This window comes from Acomys minous, assembly GCF_964271855.1.
Source record: "Acomys minous genome assembly, chromosome: 15".
Taxonomy (NCBI): Eukaryota; Metazoa; Chordata; class Mammalia; order Rodentia; family Muridae; genus Acomys; species Acomys minous.
In genome coordinates, this window is record NC_140497.1 from 101,046,038 (window position 1) to 101,063,609 (window position 17,572).

At 57.0% G+C, this 17,572-nt stretch overlaps 1 protein-coding gene across 6 annotated transcripts; it reads left to right on the forward strand.

The window, feature by feature from the left end:
- Positions 1-1,799: 1,799 nt before the first annotated feature.
- On the forward strand, positions 1,800-16,386 carry SLC27A1 (solute carrier family 27 member 1). Of its 6 annotated transcripts, XM_084759163.1 has the most exons (13): positions 1,800-2,387; positions 4,071-4,238; positions 10,911-11,305; positions 11,408-11,569; positions 11,646-11,715; positions 12,094-12,185; positions 12,257-12,366; positions 13,009-13,218; positions 13,340-13,466; positions 13,553-13,690; positions 13,761-13,925; positions 14,228-14,374; positions 15,268-16,386. In XM_084759163.1, the coding sequence occupies exons 2-13, from the start codon at positions 4,072-4,074 to the stop codon at positions 15,423-15,425; spliced, it is 1,941 nt and encodes a 646-aa protein (XP_084615289.1). In that variant the 5' UTR covers positions 1,800-2,387; position 4,071; the 3' UTR covers positions 15,426-16,386. The 6 variants fall into 6 exon arrangements, with proteins under 6 accessions (XP_084615289.1, XP_084615288.1, XP_084615286.1 ...); XM_084759162.1 differs by lacking the exons at positions 1,800-2,387; positions 14,228-14,374; positions 15,268-16,386 and adding an exon at positions 3,074-3,095 and having other exon boundaries at positions 13,761-14,203; XM_084759160.1 differs by lacking the exons at positions 1,800-2,387; positions 14,228-14,374; positions 15,268-16,386 and adding an exon at positions 3,128-3,227 and having other exon boundaries at positions 13,761-14,203.
- The last annotated feature ends 1,186 nt before the right edge of the window (positions 16,387-17,572 follow it).

Sequence of the window (17,572 nt, forward strand, 5' to 3'; positions counted from 1 at the left end):
CGCCTTTATTCCCAGCACTAGCACTCGGGAGGCAGAGGCATGCGGATCTATGTGAGTTTGAGGCAGCCTGATCTACAGTGTCCAGAACAGCCAAGGCTTTGTGTTAAAAGAAAAAAATAAATAAATAAATAAATAAAAATTAATAAATAAAGAAAAAGATTAAAAAAATAAAACCTAAATGCTACAGGCTCCCTCTTCTCTGTCCCTTCTCATCACCCAGACTACATGTGGAAACAAAGATTTCTAGCACTCCCTACCCCCTGCTTAACTATCAAAACCCAGATAAACTCTTCCAAGGTGAGTGTGTCACTCAAGGCAGCTGTAGTCTGTGCTCTGGGTTTGGAATGCTCTGATAGAGCTCAAATAAACCTTTTTTGGTTTGATTTTTGTCTTTTGCTTTTTTTTTTTTTTGATACAGGGTTTCTCTGTGTAGCCCTGGCTGCCCTGGAACTCACTCAGTAGACCAGGCTGGCCACGAACTCACAGAGATCCGCCTGCCTCTGCCTCTGCCTCCTGAGTGCTGGAATTGATGTCTACTACCAGCACTCAGCTTTGTTTTTGTGTTTGAGAAGAGGTTTCTTGCAGCCCAGGCCGTCCTCAGATTCCCTATGTAGTCAAGGTTGACCCTGATCTTCCTGCTGTAATAACGGTGTGAATCCTCGTGTCTGCAAAGACAAAACAGCTCAGTGAAGAGCAAAGACTAGATAAATTTTACTGTTGCCACAGGAAGTGACACAGGTGTCATTTCCAAAGCAAGGTGTTGTGGACCCCCGAGGACTTGTTCAGGAGCCCCCCCCCCCCCCCCGCCCGGGCAGGTTTAGTTGTTTTTACAGGAGGCCACACAGTGCACCTATGGAGAGCAGAGGACAACGCGAGGGACAGCGTGAGAGACTTGCTTCTCTACTTCCGCTGTGTGCTGAGGATCGAGCCGAGGTCATCAGGCTTGGTGGCAAGCACCTCTGGTCAGCCCTGAGCATGTTCAGTTGAATGTGATTGTTTACAAAGATAGAAATGAAGCGGGTGGGTGGGCTCAGCTGAAAAATCAAAGATGTAAGTGACAGACAGGAAGCTTCTGGGCGCACTCAGCTTTCTCCCGATCAATTTCAAGCAGACGACAAAGGACATGCTGAGGGTGCGCCATCTCCCTGGTCGGTCACCGACTGCGACTGTGCTAGGTTTGCTAGTGGCAGTGGCAGGAGGCTTTCCTCTCTTTCCATTGCAGTCTTGAGTTGTTACGTAGCTAAGGGTGACCCCGACTTCCCATCCCCGTGCCTTGTTTATGGCCTAAAGGCGCACACAAACCCAGGGCTTCCTACACGCTAGGCAAGCCCTCTACCACGCCTTTAGCTCTTCCAAACGGGGACTTTCTAAGTTTATAGTCCAGACTGCCTCCGCCTCAGAAGCCTCCGTCCTTGCTCTCCCGAACACTGGAATTAGAGGCAAGCCACTATCCTTTATTTGTCTGTCTGTCTGTCTGTATTGTGTGTCATATGCCTGGAGGTTGGAGAATAACTTTTGGAATTTCTCTTCCATCAAGTTGATCCCGAGGATCAAACCGAGGCCCTCAGGCTTGGCGGCAAGCACCCTTACCCGCGGAGCCATCTCGCCAGCCTGCCATCAACCTTTCCGATTTTGGGGGCCGAGAACTGGGGAGCAGGTGCAGAAAATCTAATGAGGGGTCAAGAGCCCGATGCTAACACTCCGCTCTCTATAGACTTGGAGAAGCCGACTAGGGAAAGGAGAAGAAAGAGGAAGGGGCGGGGCACGGGCTGGCGAGAGGAGGAAGTGGGGCAAAGGGCACAGGAGATGTTCCAGGAATATGGAAACAGGAGGAAGCCATGAGCAAGGAGGAAGGCAGGCGGCAGGGCTGAACCCGGCTGCAGCACTCGGAACCATCACCTGTAAAACGGTGTGATCGCAATAGGAAAGAGGGGGCTCTAGAGACGGGTTTTTGTTGACCCGTGGCCGGCTGAGTGCAGTTTTCGAGTTCGTCAGCCGCCCCCCCATCCCACCCACCCACCTCCTTGAGACCAATGGCAGCTGCGGGCGGGGTTGGGGCCGCGCCTGCCCAGCCCTGGCCTTCTAGTGGCGCTGGAAGCCGGCCCTGGCTGGCCTCCTCCCAAGGAGAGCTGTGGGAAGGTCGGCCAAGCGGGGCAGAAAACAAGCAAGCCCGCAGGGTGGGCAGGGGGCGTGGGAGGGTTCCTGGGAGGGAGGAACAGGGCAGAGGCACGCTGGGGCGCTGTGAGTGAGAAGCCACTCTGCAAAGGGCTCCTCTCCTGAAGGGACCCACCAACCAGAAGAAGTTCCCTGGCCAGGCCAACTGCTGTAGCTTCTGCGAGAACCCGCGAGGGAGCAGCGAGGGCCGGGGGGTCTGCAAGCCTGAGCAGGTTAGCCTTGACACCCGGCTCAGGGCACGTCAGCAGGAGGCTAGGGGTAGGGGCGCCTCTGGATGGGCGCTTAGGACCCTGGGGGGGAGGGTGCAAACAGGGCTCGAGGCGGGGCCCTGCCCCTTAGGGAGCAAGCACCAAGGGATCCTGGGGTGCGGTCGAGTCTCGTGAGGGGGTGCAAGAAGGAAGGTTGGGGACCTGATGTGCGCCTGCCTGCCCTGCGATTCTGGAATGTGACTTGTTAAGGTTTGGGGGAGGTAGAACTGGGGGTGTGGGGGCTCCTAATCTCCAAGACTGAGGCCTCTGGGGCCCCAAGGGTGTGAATTTCGACTCTCGGGAGTCTGGAATGCTGAGAAGCCTCAGGGCTTGTATTTAGGACAAGATGGATCAGGCAAGCTCCGGCACAGGCGAGCCCTGGGCAGGAGCGGGGTGCCTCAGGCGTGTGGTTTGGAGATCTTGGATGTGTTCTGGGTTTGGGCGGGACAGAGCCGCGCCCCCTGCAGCCACGGTCCCGCCCTCAGCACCTGCGAGTCTTCACCGCACGCTGGGGCGGAGAGCTAGGCCTTCGCTTCGTTGCCGTGGAGACTCGTAGGGTAGCCTGGGCCTGTCGCTCTAGCTCGCGCGTCTCGTTGGGCCATGGGCTCTCTGGCCAGCATGTCCTCTCTATGGTGCAGGCCTCCGGAAGGGGGTCAGCCGGTGCGGAGCAGGGTGAGGGGCCGGGAGCGTTAGGCGGCGGGACCGAGGGGCGTGGGGCGGAGCCAGGCGCTGGGTGGGCCGCGCAGACCGGGCCTCTCCGTGGCCGGTGACTGACAAGGCCTGGAGGCGGCGCGGGAACCTCAGGTAGAATCTGGGTCCAGAATGTCAGAGACACTAGGGCCTGGGGGCGGGCCCACGTCCGGGGGGCGGGGCCATAGGCTTCACCTGGGGCGGGGCCTGGGCGGGCTAGGGGCGGGGCCTGTCTTGGGGCGGGGCCGTAGGTCTCACGTGTAAGAGGGACTTGGGGTGGGGGGCAGTGAGCGCGTGCACCCTGGGGGGCGGGGCCCCGATCAGGGGGGCGGGCTGTGATTTGAGGCTCGCACTTGTGGGCGGAGGCAGAGGCCTCATCGGGGGGCGTGGCCTAATGACCCGGGTCTAGGTAGGACATAGAGGCGGCCCCAATAGGAACTCCCAGGCTCCCAGGCAGGATAAGCTTGAGGACGGTATGTGAATTTTGGGACACAGGACAGGGGTGAGGCAACATTAGGGCGCTGCCGGAACCATTGGCCGCCAAGGGGCCAGGTGTGTGAGGGGTACAAAGGCTTCCCCTAGGCTTGGATGGTTGAAGTACAGGGGTGGAGCTTGGCGGTGGGGGTGTCTAGCCACATGGTCAAAGCATGGGGCGGGGTCCTGCGTTGATTGACGTAGAAATTCTGGGGCCGGGAGAGGGCGGGATGGCAATGATTGACAGGCGTGGGGCCAATCCTAGGCCTTGAGGCGGGGCGAGTTAAGGAAACTGGTTGGCTTGAGGCTTCCCCGGAGCCTAACTCAGAGCAGTGGGGCGGGGCCCGGTTCCTAGGTATGTGCTGGGGGCGGGGCCAGGCTCCTAGTAAACGCCTTTGGGTTTAGGCTACAGCCTGTTGGGACAGTGGGTAGCCAGGGATGCGCCCTGGGCGGGGTCAGCGACCTCAGCTGTGTGCCCCGCAGGATGCGGGTTCCGGGAGCGGGAACGGCCTCGGTGGCCTCACTGGCGCTGCTTTGGTTGCTGGGACTTCCGTGGACCTGGAGCGCCGCGGCGGCGTTCGGTGTGTACGTGGGCGGCGGCGGCTGGCGCTTCCTGCGCATCGTCTGCAAGACGGCGAGGCGGGACCTCTTGTAAGTAGGTGGGGTTGAAAGCTCAGAGGTCCTGCATGCTTGCAGGGTGGTGTGAGGGTCCCCTAGTGGCCTGGGGTTGGTTTTGTAGGCTGGGGACGGGGTCTGAAGGTGGAGCGACTGATTGGAGGGCTCTACCGGGTCCTGCAGGAGACCGAAAGGGGGCGTCTGGAGGGATTTGAGTACGCAATCGGGACATGGTGTGCTGTTAGGGTGGTAGGCGGCCACCGTTAGAGTAACTGGTAACTGGTGGGTGTTGAGAGAGCTGGGGGTTCCAGTGGCGCGGTGGAGACTGAGAGGTGACCCACTGTCCAGATTCTTGGAATGAATAGGTTTGGGGTGAAGGACCGTCTTGAGGGGAGTCTAAAGGGGTCTAAAGGGAGTCTAAGGTCACTGTATATACCAGGGAGTCTCCAGAGGTGAGGTTCTCCGGGGATTCACGGTGTGCAGGGACCCTGGCGGCTCTGGGATTTTCCCAGGGTTCTGCTGAAGAGAGCTGGGGGTCGTTCTGCGGTAGCCTTAGTGTTGCTGGCATTCGGAGTCTCGGGTCAACCCTTGTGGGTCCATGGGCACCTTCAGAGAGGCAGACTCAGCCAGCATTCATCGCTGAGGGTGAGGAAACAGGTTTTTGGGGGAGAGCCGAACCGTCTGGGAATGGGGCCTCCCACGCTAACAGGGCGGAGGAGGTGTCTCTTCAGTGGCTCTCACCTGCCTTCTGCCCCCTGGACTTTTTCTTTCTGTTTTTCTTCTCTCAAAGTATCGAAGAAACTTCATTCGGAACAAATTAGTACAGTGGTCAGGGAAGTCGGTGAAGAGTGCGAGCCACTGGCGCATGAGGCACTCGGGCTTGATTTTAGAGTCAAGCTGGCCTTGAACTCTTCACAGAGTGGAGGATAAGCCTCTGCCTTCACCTCCCTTGCACTGGGGTGACAAGCTTGTGTCACCTCAGCTGGGTGCTGCAGTGTGGAGCAAGGGCTGCCTGCTGAGCCCAGGGCACAGCCTTTGTCTGACCTTTTGATCTGGGCTCTTACGGGTTCAGCTTTCAGTATTCTTTCTTTTCCTTTTCTCCCCCACCCCCACCCTGTCTTGTCTTTCTTGCCCAGGCTGCCTGAAACTGGACATCCTCCTACCTCAGCCTCTGGGGTAACAGGCAGGTGGTAATCTTAGAAAGAGTGGGCCGCTGGGGAGCCGGCTCACCGGGGATCTTCAGAGGGCCTGGGTTTTTCCAGGTGATCTACTGCCACCTTCTGGCCACTGCGGGTTCCTGCACCCATGTGTGCACAGATACACGCAGGCCCTCTCTTGCACAAAAATATAATAATAATAATAATAATAATAATAATAATAATAATAATAATAATAATAATAATAATAATAATAATAATAATAATAATAATACCTCGGCTTTTAACGAGCAGAGTGAATCAGAGCGTGGGTGTATAATGCACTCAGTGTCACACAGGTGCCCATTGGCAGGCTCGAGCAGTGTGACTCCATACCTGGCTGGCCACTGTGAATAGCTTTTGCTTTTGGAATCTTCTTCTTTTCTTTTGTCTTTGTTGTTCTGTTTTAAGACTTTATTTATTTTTATGTGCATTGGTGTTTTGCCTGCATGTATGTCTGTGTAAGGGTGTGAGGTCCCATGGGCCTGGTATTACAGATAGTTGTAGCTGCCATGTGGGTGCTGGGAATTGAACCTAGGTCCTATGCAAGGACAGCCAGCGTGTCTAATGCTTGACTCCTCTCTCCAGCCCTCTTTGTCTTTGTGTGTCTGTGTGTGATGTTTTTGAAATGGTCTCATTGGAGCTCAGGCTGGCCTTGAACTCTTGACCCCAGTCTCAGCCTTGTAGAGCTGGACACCCCCCCACCCAGCTGTGCTCAGTTCACCTGCTGTCAGGAACATCTGCCAAGCGCTGCCGGGTCTCCAAGGGGCCTGCTCTGCTGCTGGCTGGAGTCCTGGGGTTCTGGATGAAAGAAGCTGGGTGCGGGGGAGGCCCTGGGAAGGGCCGGGCTGGACAGAGCTGTCTTTGTGCTCAGTGAGGGGGTGGCTTGGGCAGCCTCCAGCCTGGGTGCCAGAGCATGTGGTCAGGACAAAGCACCGGATCCCAGCCTGCTGGCGTGGGCCCGATGATGGGAGAGGGAACGGCCCTGACAGGCCCAGAGTGCTGCTGGAGCCTGGCCTGCCTTGCACAGCCGCCACCTGTGGTCTGGTTCCCATTTGCACCTTCCAGAAGGAGAGTCTCCTGCAGGCACAGTCCTGTCTCCTCAGATGACAACCCCCATCTTCATGGGTCCATCGAGGCAAAGCCAGCGGTCACGCGGGAGGCACTTAAGGCATGCGTGCTGACTGCACAGTGGTGGAGGTCAAAGCCCAGGCTCTGCCTGTGGACCGCAGGTGGTCCTCTGATTTCTGAGTTAGACCTCTGAGCAGTGCTTTCTTTGAGGTGCATGCATGGAGCACTTGCTCTGTGCATCGCCCACACGTGTACTGTGGGAAGCCTGTGGAGGATTGTGGGAGCATTGCTCAGTTCTGAGTCATTCTCTGGCTCTGTGGCCTCACCTGTGGTAACTCACGTCTCTGAGCCATCAGTTGATCCATCCAATCCCAGTTGGGTGGTGACAACCTAACCATGAAGGGCAGCTGTAGGCAGAGCACGGTGCTTGATATACACTAGGTGTTTAGTAAATGCTGGGGCCAAATGTCTTTGCCTGGGCCACCTTGCTTTTACTGTTGGCAGTGAGGTTTGCTTTTCTTACTCTGTTCATTAGCGGTGCTCTGTTCTGGCCGTGGGCTCACTGCCCTCTGTTGATGGTGGTCCTCGCCCAGAGATCTCACGTCAGGAACCCGCTGTGAGGCCCAGACTCCACCTCCAGAAACACCGAGAGGACAAGGCCTTGAGCCCAGCCTATCAGGCTCTGACCACAAGATGAGCAGGGAAAGCCAGGATTTTTTTTGTTTTGTTTTGTTTTGTTTCTGTTTTTGTTTTTTCAAGACAGGGTTTCTCTGTGTAGCCTTGGCTGTCCTGGACTCACTTTGTAGACCAGGCTGGCGTTGAACTCACAGTGATCTGCCTGCCTCTGCCTCCCGAGTGCTGGGATTAAAGGCGTGTGTCACCGTGCCTGGCCCAAAAAGCTAGGTTTTGAATTGTTGTCTTTTTTTTTTAATATTTTATTTAATTTTAATTTATGTGTGTTGGTGTGAGGGTGTCAGAATCTTGGAGTTACAGACAGTTGTGAGCTGCCATGTGGGTGCTGAGAATTGAACCTGGGTCCTTTGGAAAAGCAGGCAGTGCTCTTAACCACTGAGCCATCTCTCCAGCCCCTGAATTGTTGTCTTATTATGTAAGTAGGTGTTTCCTGCTCACCACACGCACCCCATACATTCCTGGTGCCCCACAGGGGCCAGAAGGTGTCATGTGTGTCTTGGAACTGGAGGTACAGACGCTTGTGGGCCACTGTGTGGGTGCTGAGAACCACTGAGCTGTCTCCCCAGCCCCCAATTTTGCCTTGAGGCAGGGTCTTGCTGTGTAGTTCAGGCAGGCCTGGAACCTCTGGCCCTGCACTGTACGGGACTGCAGCTGTGGGCCAGCAGCCAAGCTCAGGGCGTCTGTTTGTGCTCCTCGTGGCTGGTAGCTCGTTCTCTCTTTATACGCGCCTTGCTCATTGCACACTGGCCACGGTGAGCCAAGCCCCAGGGCAGCCACCATGTTTTGGCAATTTGTCTGCATTCAGCAAGGACCACAGTGTCCTCCCAGACAGTGTGTCTGGGTCTGCTGTTCAGCACATGGTCACCATGCAGGAGCGCACAGCTGCGACAGACATAGGCCCAAGGAAGCAGACGGAATGCGGTGCACAGTGCTGAGCTGCAGCAGGAAGATGGTGGCTTCTCTTAACCTCTTGAGGGAACATGCACCTTCGCCCAGGCGCCAGTGACTCTGACGCCACTCTTCTGGAGGAGGAGGTCAAGAGGCTCACCCCGGGCCTGATGACCTGCCTGCCTTCCGTCCCCAGGCCCCGCTTGGTGGATGGAGACAACTGGCTCCCACAAGTCAGCCAGCCTCTCCTCTTCACACACACGGTGAATTCATTAATAAAAATTTTAAAAATATAAAACTACCCAGGTGTGGTAGTACACGCCTTTAGTCCCAGCAGTCAGGAGGCAGCTGTAGGTTTGAAGTCAGCCTGGTCTCCAGAGAGAGTTTCAGCATGGCCAAGGCTACGCACACAGAGAAAACCCATCTTGAAAAAAAAGAAAAGAAAAACCAAGACACACCAAAATCTAAAACTGAAAGCTCTCATTTCGCAATCAGCCAGAGATGGTGACGCTGGGCTCACAGCATGTTTGCGTGTCCCATCACAGGTGGCCCCACAGTGACAAGGGTAAGTGTGTCGTGCGAGTCAAGTCAGTACACACGGTGGCTGCCTTACATTAATTATTGTGTGGGTGTCCCCGTGTGAGCACGTGTGTGCATGTGTGGAAGTGGGAGGATGGCTTGCACACTTTAATCCCATCATTTGTGAGGCAGAGACAGGCAACTCTCTGTAGGTAGCCAGCCTGGACTACAGAGCAAGTTCCCAGACAGTTTAAAGTTTAAAAACTTTTAAACATTATATTAACATTTTTTTCTGTGTCTCCTTAGCCCAGGCTAGTCTCACAATCACTTCGTAGCCCAGGCTGGCTTTCAGCTCATGACTTCCTCCTTACTGATGACACTCATCAGCTCTTAGGGCCCAAGTCCCTGTCCAGTTGAACCTCTAAGGTCCCACCTTGACATTCTGGCGTCACCTCAGCCCTGCCTTCCCCACTGACCACACCTCCACCCTGGGCATGGGCACGTGTGGCAGCAGGGGTCCTGGCTGACCTGCCACCCAAGCACTGGGGATTATGTGGCAGGGCTGAGCCAAGAGGGCCAGCCTTGGGCCTCAGACCACCTCCTCAAATGCTTCCCTGTCTTCCTTCCCCTCTCCGCCCCTCACCTCTTCTTTGTTTGTTTGTTTTTTATTCATTTTTTATTTTTGAGACAGGGTTTCTCTGTGTAACCTTGGCTGTCCTGGACTTTGCTTTGTAGACCAGGCTGGCCTCGAACTCACAGTGTTCCACCTGCCTCTGCCTCCCAAGTGCCGGGATTAAAGGCGTGCGCCACCACACCTGGCCCCTTTATTTTTTTTAAAGTTTTATTTATTTTTTTATGTATATAGTATTTTGCCAGCATGTACACCTGCATTTCAGAAGATCTCATTATAGATGGCTGTGAGCCACCATGTGGTTTCAGGGGACTGAACTCAGGACCTTTGGAAGAACAGCCAGTGCTCTTAACCTCTGAGACATCTCTCCAGGCCCCCTTGTTTTTTTGTTTTTTGTTTGTTTTGTTTTTGTTTCTTGAGACAGAGTCTCTCTGTGTAGCCTTGGCTGTCCTGGGCTAGCTTTGTAGACCAGGCTGGCCTCGAACTCACAGCGATCTGCCTGCCTCTGCCTCCCGAGTGCTGGGATTAAAGGCGTGCACCACCACACCCGGCCCAGGGCATTTTTCTTCATCCCTTCTGAGTCTTACCCAGGTACCAGGCGGTGTTAGCCATTTGGGAAGAAACAAAAGAATTGGAGGCTCAGTTTGTAGAGTGCTCGCCTGGCGTGTCCTCCTCCGTCTCTAGCCACATAAACTGAGCTTACTGGCACCTTCCTCACGGCCTTCGCACCAACTGTATGGAAGCCACCTGTCTCCTTCCGCTGTCCCCACTGTCCTGAGCCCCCATTTCCACTGTTGCCACCCTTCCCCTTCACCATAGTTCTGCCTGGTGCTCCTGACAGATGAGAGGAGGAAGGACAGAGTGCAGGAAGTTGTGGGGCTCTGTAGCGTGAGGCAGGTTGCCATGAGGTCAGGGCCAGCCTGGGAGAGCCAGGAGCTATCAAGTGGGAGTCCAGGCACTGGCAGGTGTGGTGTCTCCTCTCGGCTGGCCTGTGGTCACATCTCGGGCTATCCTCTGTGCTCTGACGATGGGGTGGGGCGGGTACTGAAGGGACATTCCCAGAGAGAGCAGCAAGGATGAGATCTGAGACCTTCCTAATAGCCAGGCCTATCAGCCCAGGTACTCCAGATGCTGCGGCAGGAGAGTGCAAGCTTCAGGCTGCAGGCCGGTTAGCGACCTGACAAAAATAAAAAATAAAAATAAAAGAGGGCTGTGGGGTGTGGCTCGGGGATGGAGCTCCTACCTAGACTTCTCCAATGAGGGATGGGGGCGTGGCTCGGCAAAGGCGCTCTGCTTGGAATCCCCCAGTGAGGGGCTGTGGGCGTGGCTCATGGGTGGAGCCCCTGCCTAGAACTCTTCCCCACCTCTTCTTCCCCGCCCCCCCCCGACACGCCCACCCAGTGAGAGACTGGGGCCTGGTAGGAGTTCGCTTGCTAACTGTGTGCGTTGACCTGTGTTCAGCTGCAACATAACAGAGCACAAAGGGGCGTTTGATACCGATGCTCGGGGCATGAGGCCATGCAGGGAAGAGTACATGGTGACTAATACTCACGAAGTAGACAGGCTGGCTTAGTGGATTCATAACTTCCTGCCTAAGCTATCACCTATTAAAGGACTAAGCATACTGGACCCCCAGTGTCCTGGGCTCCCTAATAGGGGCATTGAGGCTGGAGGCAGCTTTGGACAGTGATCCTGTCCCCTTCTCTGCAGTGGCCTCTCTGTTCTGATTCGTGTGCGGCTGGAGCTGCGGCGACACCGGCGAGCAGGAGACACGATCCCGCGCATCTTCCAGGCTGTGGCCCAACGACAGCCAGAGCGCCTCGCGCTGGTGGACGCCAGCACTGGTGTCTGCTGGACCTTTGCACAGCTGGACACCTACTCCAATGCCGTGGCCAACCTGTTCCGCCAGCTGGGCTTTGCCCCAGGCGATGTGGTGGCCGTGTTCCTGGAGGGCCGGCCGGAGTTCGTGGGGTTGTGGCTGGGCCTGGCCAAGGCCGGTGTGGTGGCTGCGCTGCTCAATGTCAACCTGAGGCGGGAGCCCCTGGCCTTCTGCCTGGGCACTTCCGCTGCCAAGGCCCTCATTTATGGCGGGGAGATGGCAGCGGGTGAGACCTGGTGGATACCAGAAGGGTGGGGACCTAGGGACCTCAGGAATAGGGAGATGCTGGCAGGCAGGGGTGCTTCTTAACTGACCTGTGTCATCACAGCGGTGGCGGAAGTGAGTGAGCAGCTGGGGAAGAGCCTGCTCAAGTTTTGCTCTGGAGACCTGGGGCCTGAGAGCATCCTGCCCGACACACAGCTCCTGGACCCCATGCTCAGTGAGGCGCCCACCACACCCCTGGCACAAGCCCCAGGCAAGGGCATGGATGGTGAGTGGAGGGGCCCCTGCCATCTCTCCCCTGTGTCCTCGGTTCTTCCGGTGCCCAATGCCTGCTTCTCCCACAGACCGGCTGTTTTACATCTACACTTCCGGGACCACCGGGCTTCCTAAGGCGGCCATTGTGGTGCACAGCAGGTGAGCAGGGCCCACAGCCTGCCTAGCTGCCACCTGGCCCCTAGTGTCTTTTTTCCTCCTCCCTCTGCTAGGGCTAAGCCCCACTCATTTCCTGCTCAGCCTCCTGCAGACCCCCACCCCTCCCCTCCCCCCACCCAGCTTTGGCCTTTATCCTTGAGGGTTTCACATCCTAAATCCCGGGGTTTTTCTGCTTTGGCCCTTCTGAGTCATGCCATGGCTTTGGTCCTCTCTGGTCCCCAGCTCTTCCTCCAGCCAACCACGCCCCTTTAAGCCTTGGAACGCGCGCCACTCTCCGGCAGCCTTCCCCTGGGGCTCAGGGTCCTCTCTCCCCAGATGTGTCACCTCTAGACCTCCGCCAGTCACTGCCTCTCCCTACAGGTACTACCGCATCGCAGCTTTCGGCCACCATTCCTACAGCATGCGGCCTGCTGACGTCCTTTACGACTGCCTGCCGCTCTACCACTCCGCAGGTACGGGGGTGGGGGGGCCCAGGGGCGTGGGCGGGATCACGCAGGCAGCCTCACAGCCACCCTTCCTCTAGGGAACATCATGGGCGTGGGACAGTGTATCATCTACGGGCTGACAGTAGTGCTGCGCAAAAAGTTCTCCGCCAGCCGCTTCTGGGATGACTGTGTCAAGTACAACTGCACGGTAGGCCCCGCCCCTCCCTGGCCCCGCCCGCCACACCCTGCGCCCGCCCACCGCCCCTGCGCTCCGCAGCGTTCTGGGCTCTGGCTGGGTCAGGGCACGCTTTTCCTGCTCTGGCCATGTCCTTTCTGCATGGCTGACCCCATGTGGGCTCAGTACCTGCTTCAGGGCATGCCCTTCTTGCTCTGGCTCCACCTTGTGTCACTCTTCTGTTGCACCCAGAAGAGTGTAACCTAGGGCTGCCGGGCCAGACTGCTTTGTGGTCCCCTGACTTACCAAGCCCCGCCCCTCCTGCTCAGGCATGCTCGGCCTGGCCTGGGTCACGCCTTGCCTAGCCAATTCCACCCAGTTGCCTAGGCCCTGCCTCTCACTTAGACCCCACCCCACTCATGCAACCAAGGAGCCTCCTTCAAGGCCAGTTCTCTGTCCCTGCTGTACCAGGATAATCCCTTGTCCCTCTGGCCACCAAGTCCCATCCTTCACACTGGCCCCGAGCTCCCTCACACCGGACCCCGAGCTCCTTCACACCGGGCCCCGAGCTCCTTCACACCGGGCCCCGAGCTCCTTCACACCGGGCCCCGAGCTCCTTCACACCGGGCCCTGCCCTGATTGAGCCTTGCCTGGGCCCGCCTCGGCCACCCGCAGGTAGTGCAGTACATCGGTGAGATCTGCCGCTACCTGCTGAGGCAGCCCGTGCGGGATGTGGAGCGGCGCCACCGCGTGCGTCTGGCCATGGGCAACGGGCTGCGGCCGGCCATCTGGGAGGAGTTCACTCAGCGCTTCGGCGTGCGGCAGATCGGTGAATTCTATGGCGCCACCGAGTGCAACTGCAGCATCGCCAACATGGACGGCAAGGTTCGCGGCTGTGTAGTGTGGGCTAACTCCCGACAGTCTCCCACGATGCGCGTACCTTGAAGTCACCGCGTGTGTGGGCTGCAGTGCCACCCCGGGCCGCTCAGCGCCGTATCCTCCTCAGGTCGGCTCCTGCGGCTTTAACAGCCGCATCCTCACGCACGTGTACCCCATCCGCCTGGTCAAGGTCAACGAGGACACGATGGAGCCACTGCGCGATGCCCAGGGCCTCTGCATCCCCTGCCAGCCGGGTGAGCACGGCCCCTGCCCTGTGCCTTGGGGAGCTGGGATCCCCACGGCTCCCGCCCCGACTCAGCCTAAGTGTCACCTCCTCCAGGGGAGCCTGGCCTTCTTGTCGGCCAGATCAACCAGCAGGACCCTCTGCGTCGCTTCGATGGCTACGTTAGTGACAGTGCCACCAGCAAGAAGATCGCTCACAGCGTGTTCCGCAAGGGAGACAGTGCCTACCTCTCAGGTGCGGAACTCTCGGCCCAGCTGGCTATCAGGATGCCAAGCGCGGTCCCACCTACCCCTCTCCCCTGCAGGTGATGTGCTGGTGATGGACGAGCTGGGCTACATGTATTTTCGCGACCGCAGCGGGGACACCTTCCGCTGGCGCGGGGAGAACGTGTCCACCACAGAAGTAGAAGCCGTGCTGAGCCGCCTGCTGGGCCAGACGGATGTGGCTGTGTACGGGGTGGCTGTGCCAGGCAAGCAGGGGGCACGGGTGGTTGTGGGGTGCAGGGGCCCCACGGGTCCTTCCAGAAAGCACTGCAGGCACAGTAGTACCCTTGGGCCACACACACCCTGGAGACCTGCTGCGGACTGGATGGTGAATCCGTTCACATTCCTAATACTGAGCTTCGGCTTGGGGGCCCTTTCTCAGGACCAGAAGGCTGGAAACAGGGCCTCTTATAAAATGGATGGACTAATGTTTTCCCAGTTGGGAAGTCACACAGTAGACCAGGGCTAACCAGGTGGGCAGGATGGCCTCAGCTGACGCCCTTTGCAGGCGTGGAGGGGAAAGCCGGCATGGCAGCCATTGCAGATCCGCACGGCCAGCTGGACCCTAACTCCATGTACCAGGAGCTGCAGAAGGTCCTGGCATCCTATGCGCGGCCCATCTTCTTGCGCCTTCTGCCCCAGGTGGACACCACAGGTACATTTCCTTCTCTGCTGTAATAGAGGCTCCTGGTCCCCTGTGTGAATGAGGCCCAGAGCCACCTGCCCTGGGGGGTTCTTAGCTCTCTCTGTAGACCAGGCTGGCCTCGAACTCACAGCGATCCACCTGCCTTTGCCTCCTGAGTCCTGGGATTAAAGGCGTGCGCCACCACTGCCTGGCTCCCAGTCTTTTCTTTTTGTTTTCAAGACAGGGTTTCTCTGTGTAGCCTTGGCTGTCCTGGACTCACTTTGTAGACCAGGTTGACCTTAAACTCACAGTGATCTGCCTGCCTCTTCATCCCCAGTGCTAGGATTCAAAATGTGTGCCACCACATCCAGCTTTCTTTTCTTTTTAAATAATTGTTTGCTTCTATTTTATAAGCATTGATTGCTGTTTGCCTGCATCTGTCTGTGTGAGGGTGTCCCTGGAACTGGACTTACAGACAGCTGTGAGCTGCCATGTGGGCTCCAGAAATTGAACCTGGGTCCTCTGGAAGAACAGCCCATGCTCTTAATCGCTGAGCCGTCACTCCAGCCCCCAGCCCTTTTCTTGGTAGACAAGATAATATGTTTTCAGATGAGTGTGGTGGCTCCTCCATATAATCCTTGTGCTCAAGTGGCTGAGGCAGGAGGGTCACCTTGAGTTTGAGGCCAGTATGGGCTGCAGAGTGAGACCCCGTTTCCAAGAAAATAAGAACAACAACAAAACCCCAAGAGACCCCTTTTGGGCTTTGAGGGTACAGCTTCAGATATCGTGGCTCACCTCCGAGACCATAGCGTGAAGCAGCTGAGAGCGTGGGTCTTAGGACCCAGAGGGTGTGAAGCCAGGGAGGTGTCCCCTGCTGACAGGAGCCTGTGCGGGGAGCCACCTCTCTCCTCTCTCACCTCCAGGGACCTTCAAGATCCAGAAGACCCGGCTGCAGCGTGAAGGCTTCGACCCCCACCAGACCTCAGACCAGCTCTTCTTTCTGGACCTGAAGCAGGGCCGCTACCTGCCCCTGGACGAGGGGGTCCACGCCCGCATCTGCGCCGGCGACTTCTCTCTCTGAACCTGGCTGGTGGGATGGGCCCGGACTCCTGCACCCCGCACCTGACAGCCCTGCTCAGGCGCTCCTGCCCGGCCCTGGCCAGCAGCACTGTAGGGGTCGGAACCAGAGACCTGAGCACCCAGGTGTCCCTCTCCCACTTCCCAGGATGCATTTGGCTGGCCTCCGCTTTTCTCTCTTCTCCATCTTTTTTCTCCCTACTCACCAGGAACCCCACAAACACATGCTGGGTGCTGTGTCCTGCAGTGGGACTGGTGTCCAGGGGTCCAGGCTGCCGGCCGTGACCCAGCCTGGTGCCCACCTCCCTTCCCTATTGTGCCTTAGGAATCCGTCCAGGGTTCCCCTATGGAGCAAGTGGGGGCCCGGGTCGGTAATGTACCGTCAAGTCAACTGGGCCACATCTGCAGTCTCCCACTGACTCCCAGTCAACTGGAAATTTTATTATTTTTGTTTTGAGATGGGGTGCCACCGTGGAGGCCACCCCGGCCTCAGACTCGCCACCCTGCTGCCTCTGCCTGCAGAGTGCATCACCTACCGTCCCAGACTGATGACATGTAGGCACTATTGTCTCTGACGGGTCTTCCTAGGCCCCACTTACACCTCATGTCCAGAAGCTTCCAGAACTGACTCTTGACCACTTGGATGTGGCTAGTGCTGGTCTTGCCCACATGTGTCAGTTCAGGGGTCCCCAGGCACATCACAGCTGGAGAGCCACAGGTTGCTGTAGTGTTCCCCTGGGCGCCCCCTGGTGGCAGCCTAGGACGTGCTTCCCTGCAGGGCTGCCCTTCTGGCTTCTGTGGTCCCCACTGGGATCACTGGTGACTTAGTCACCCAGCCAGACATCTGCTCTCCTTCATTTGCAAGGGCCCAGCCCTGTGAAGGGCGTGGACAGAGCAGTGCCACAGGCATCCACACACACGTCATTATGTTGTTGGTTTTAAAAAATAAACGTGCTGAGCCTGGACACCTGGCAGAATGCATTGGCCCTGGTCTGTCTGAGGCCCAGGCTCTTGTAGGTCACACCTGAGCAGACTGCAGCAGGGGACCTAGCCAGGGTCACTACTGCTGTGACAAGACACCATGACCAAAGCAACACATCCTGAGTCATAGTCCACTGAGGGAAGCCAAGGCAGGAGCTGACGCAGAGGCCATGGAGGGCGCTGCTCCCCGCAGCTTGCTCAGCCTGTTTGCTTACAGAACCCAGGACCACCTGCCCAGGAGGCATGGCACCACCCCCCACAGTGGGCTGGGCCCTCCTCCAAGAAAATGCACTGCAGGCTTGCCAAAGGCCAACTCCTGGGCCATTTTCTCAGTTGAGGTTTCTTTTCCCTGAGTAACCCTGGCTTGTATCAAGTTGACATAAAAACTAGCCTACCCAAGTCGGGCGTGGTGTCACCCACCTTTAACCCCAGTACTCAGGGAGCAGAGGCAGGAAGGTCTCTGTGAGTTCAAGGCCAACCTGGTCTACATAGTGATTTCTAGGACAACCAGGACTGCACTGAGAAGCCCTGTCTCTAAATGTAGAAAAAAAGCAAAGAAAAATTAGAAAAGAAAAAAAAATTTAGAAAAGATGGGGGTCGTAGAGCCGGCTCGGCAGCTGGGAGCCCCGTTGCTCTTTCAGAGGACCTGGGCTTGGCTAACAAGCACCGTGGAGTCCTGACCCCTTTTACCTCTGCTGGGATCTGGCATGCACAGTACACAATGCAAGCATAAGAGGCATAAACTAAAAATACATCTAAAAACATAAATTAGAAAAGCATGAAAGAGACCTGCAGTTGGATGAAGCCACCTTTCAGAGTTCTGATGGCTGCGACCTGAGGCTAGGGCTTTACAGAGAGCAGAGGCTGTGTAGCTCAGTTTTGGGGGTTGGGGTGTCATTTGCCACGTTCAGTTGCATCCCTGGTGCCCCAGCTTTAAACACTGTAGTGGGACTAGCTTTCCACTGTATGTGTGTGTGCATGTGTGTGTGTGTCACAGCAGAGGACACTATCAGTTCTCTCCCACTGTGTAGCTCCAAGGATGACGCTTGGCAGGGAGGCGTCTCGAAGGCCCCATTCCTCCTTTCTGCACACCATTAGCAAGGCTATGTGGGTGTGTGCACGGATTTGGGGAAATCATTCTGGCAGCAACAGGAGCCTGGCCTCCAGGCT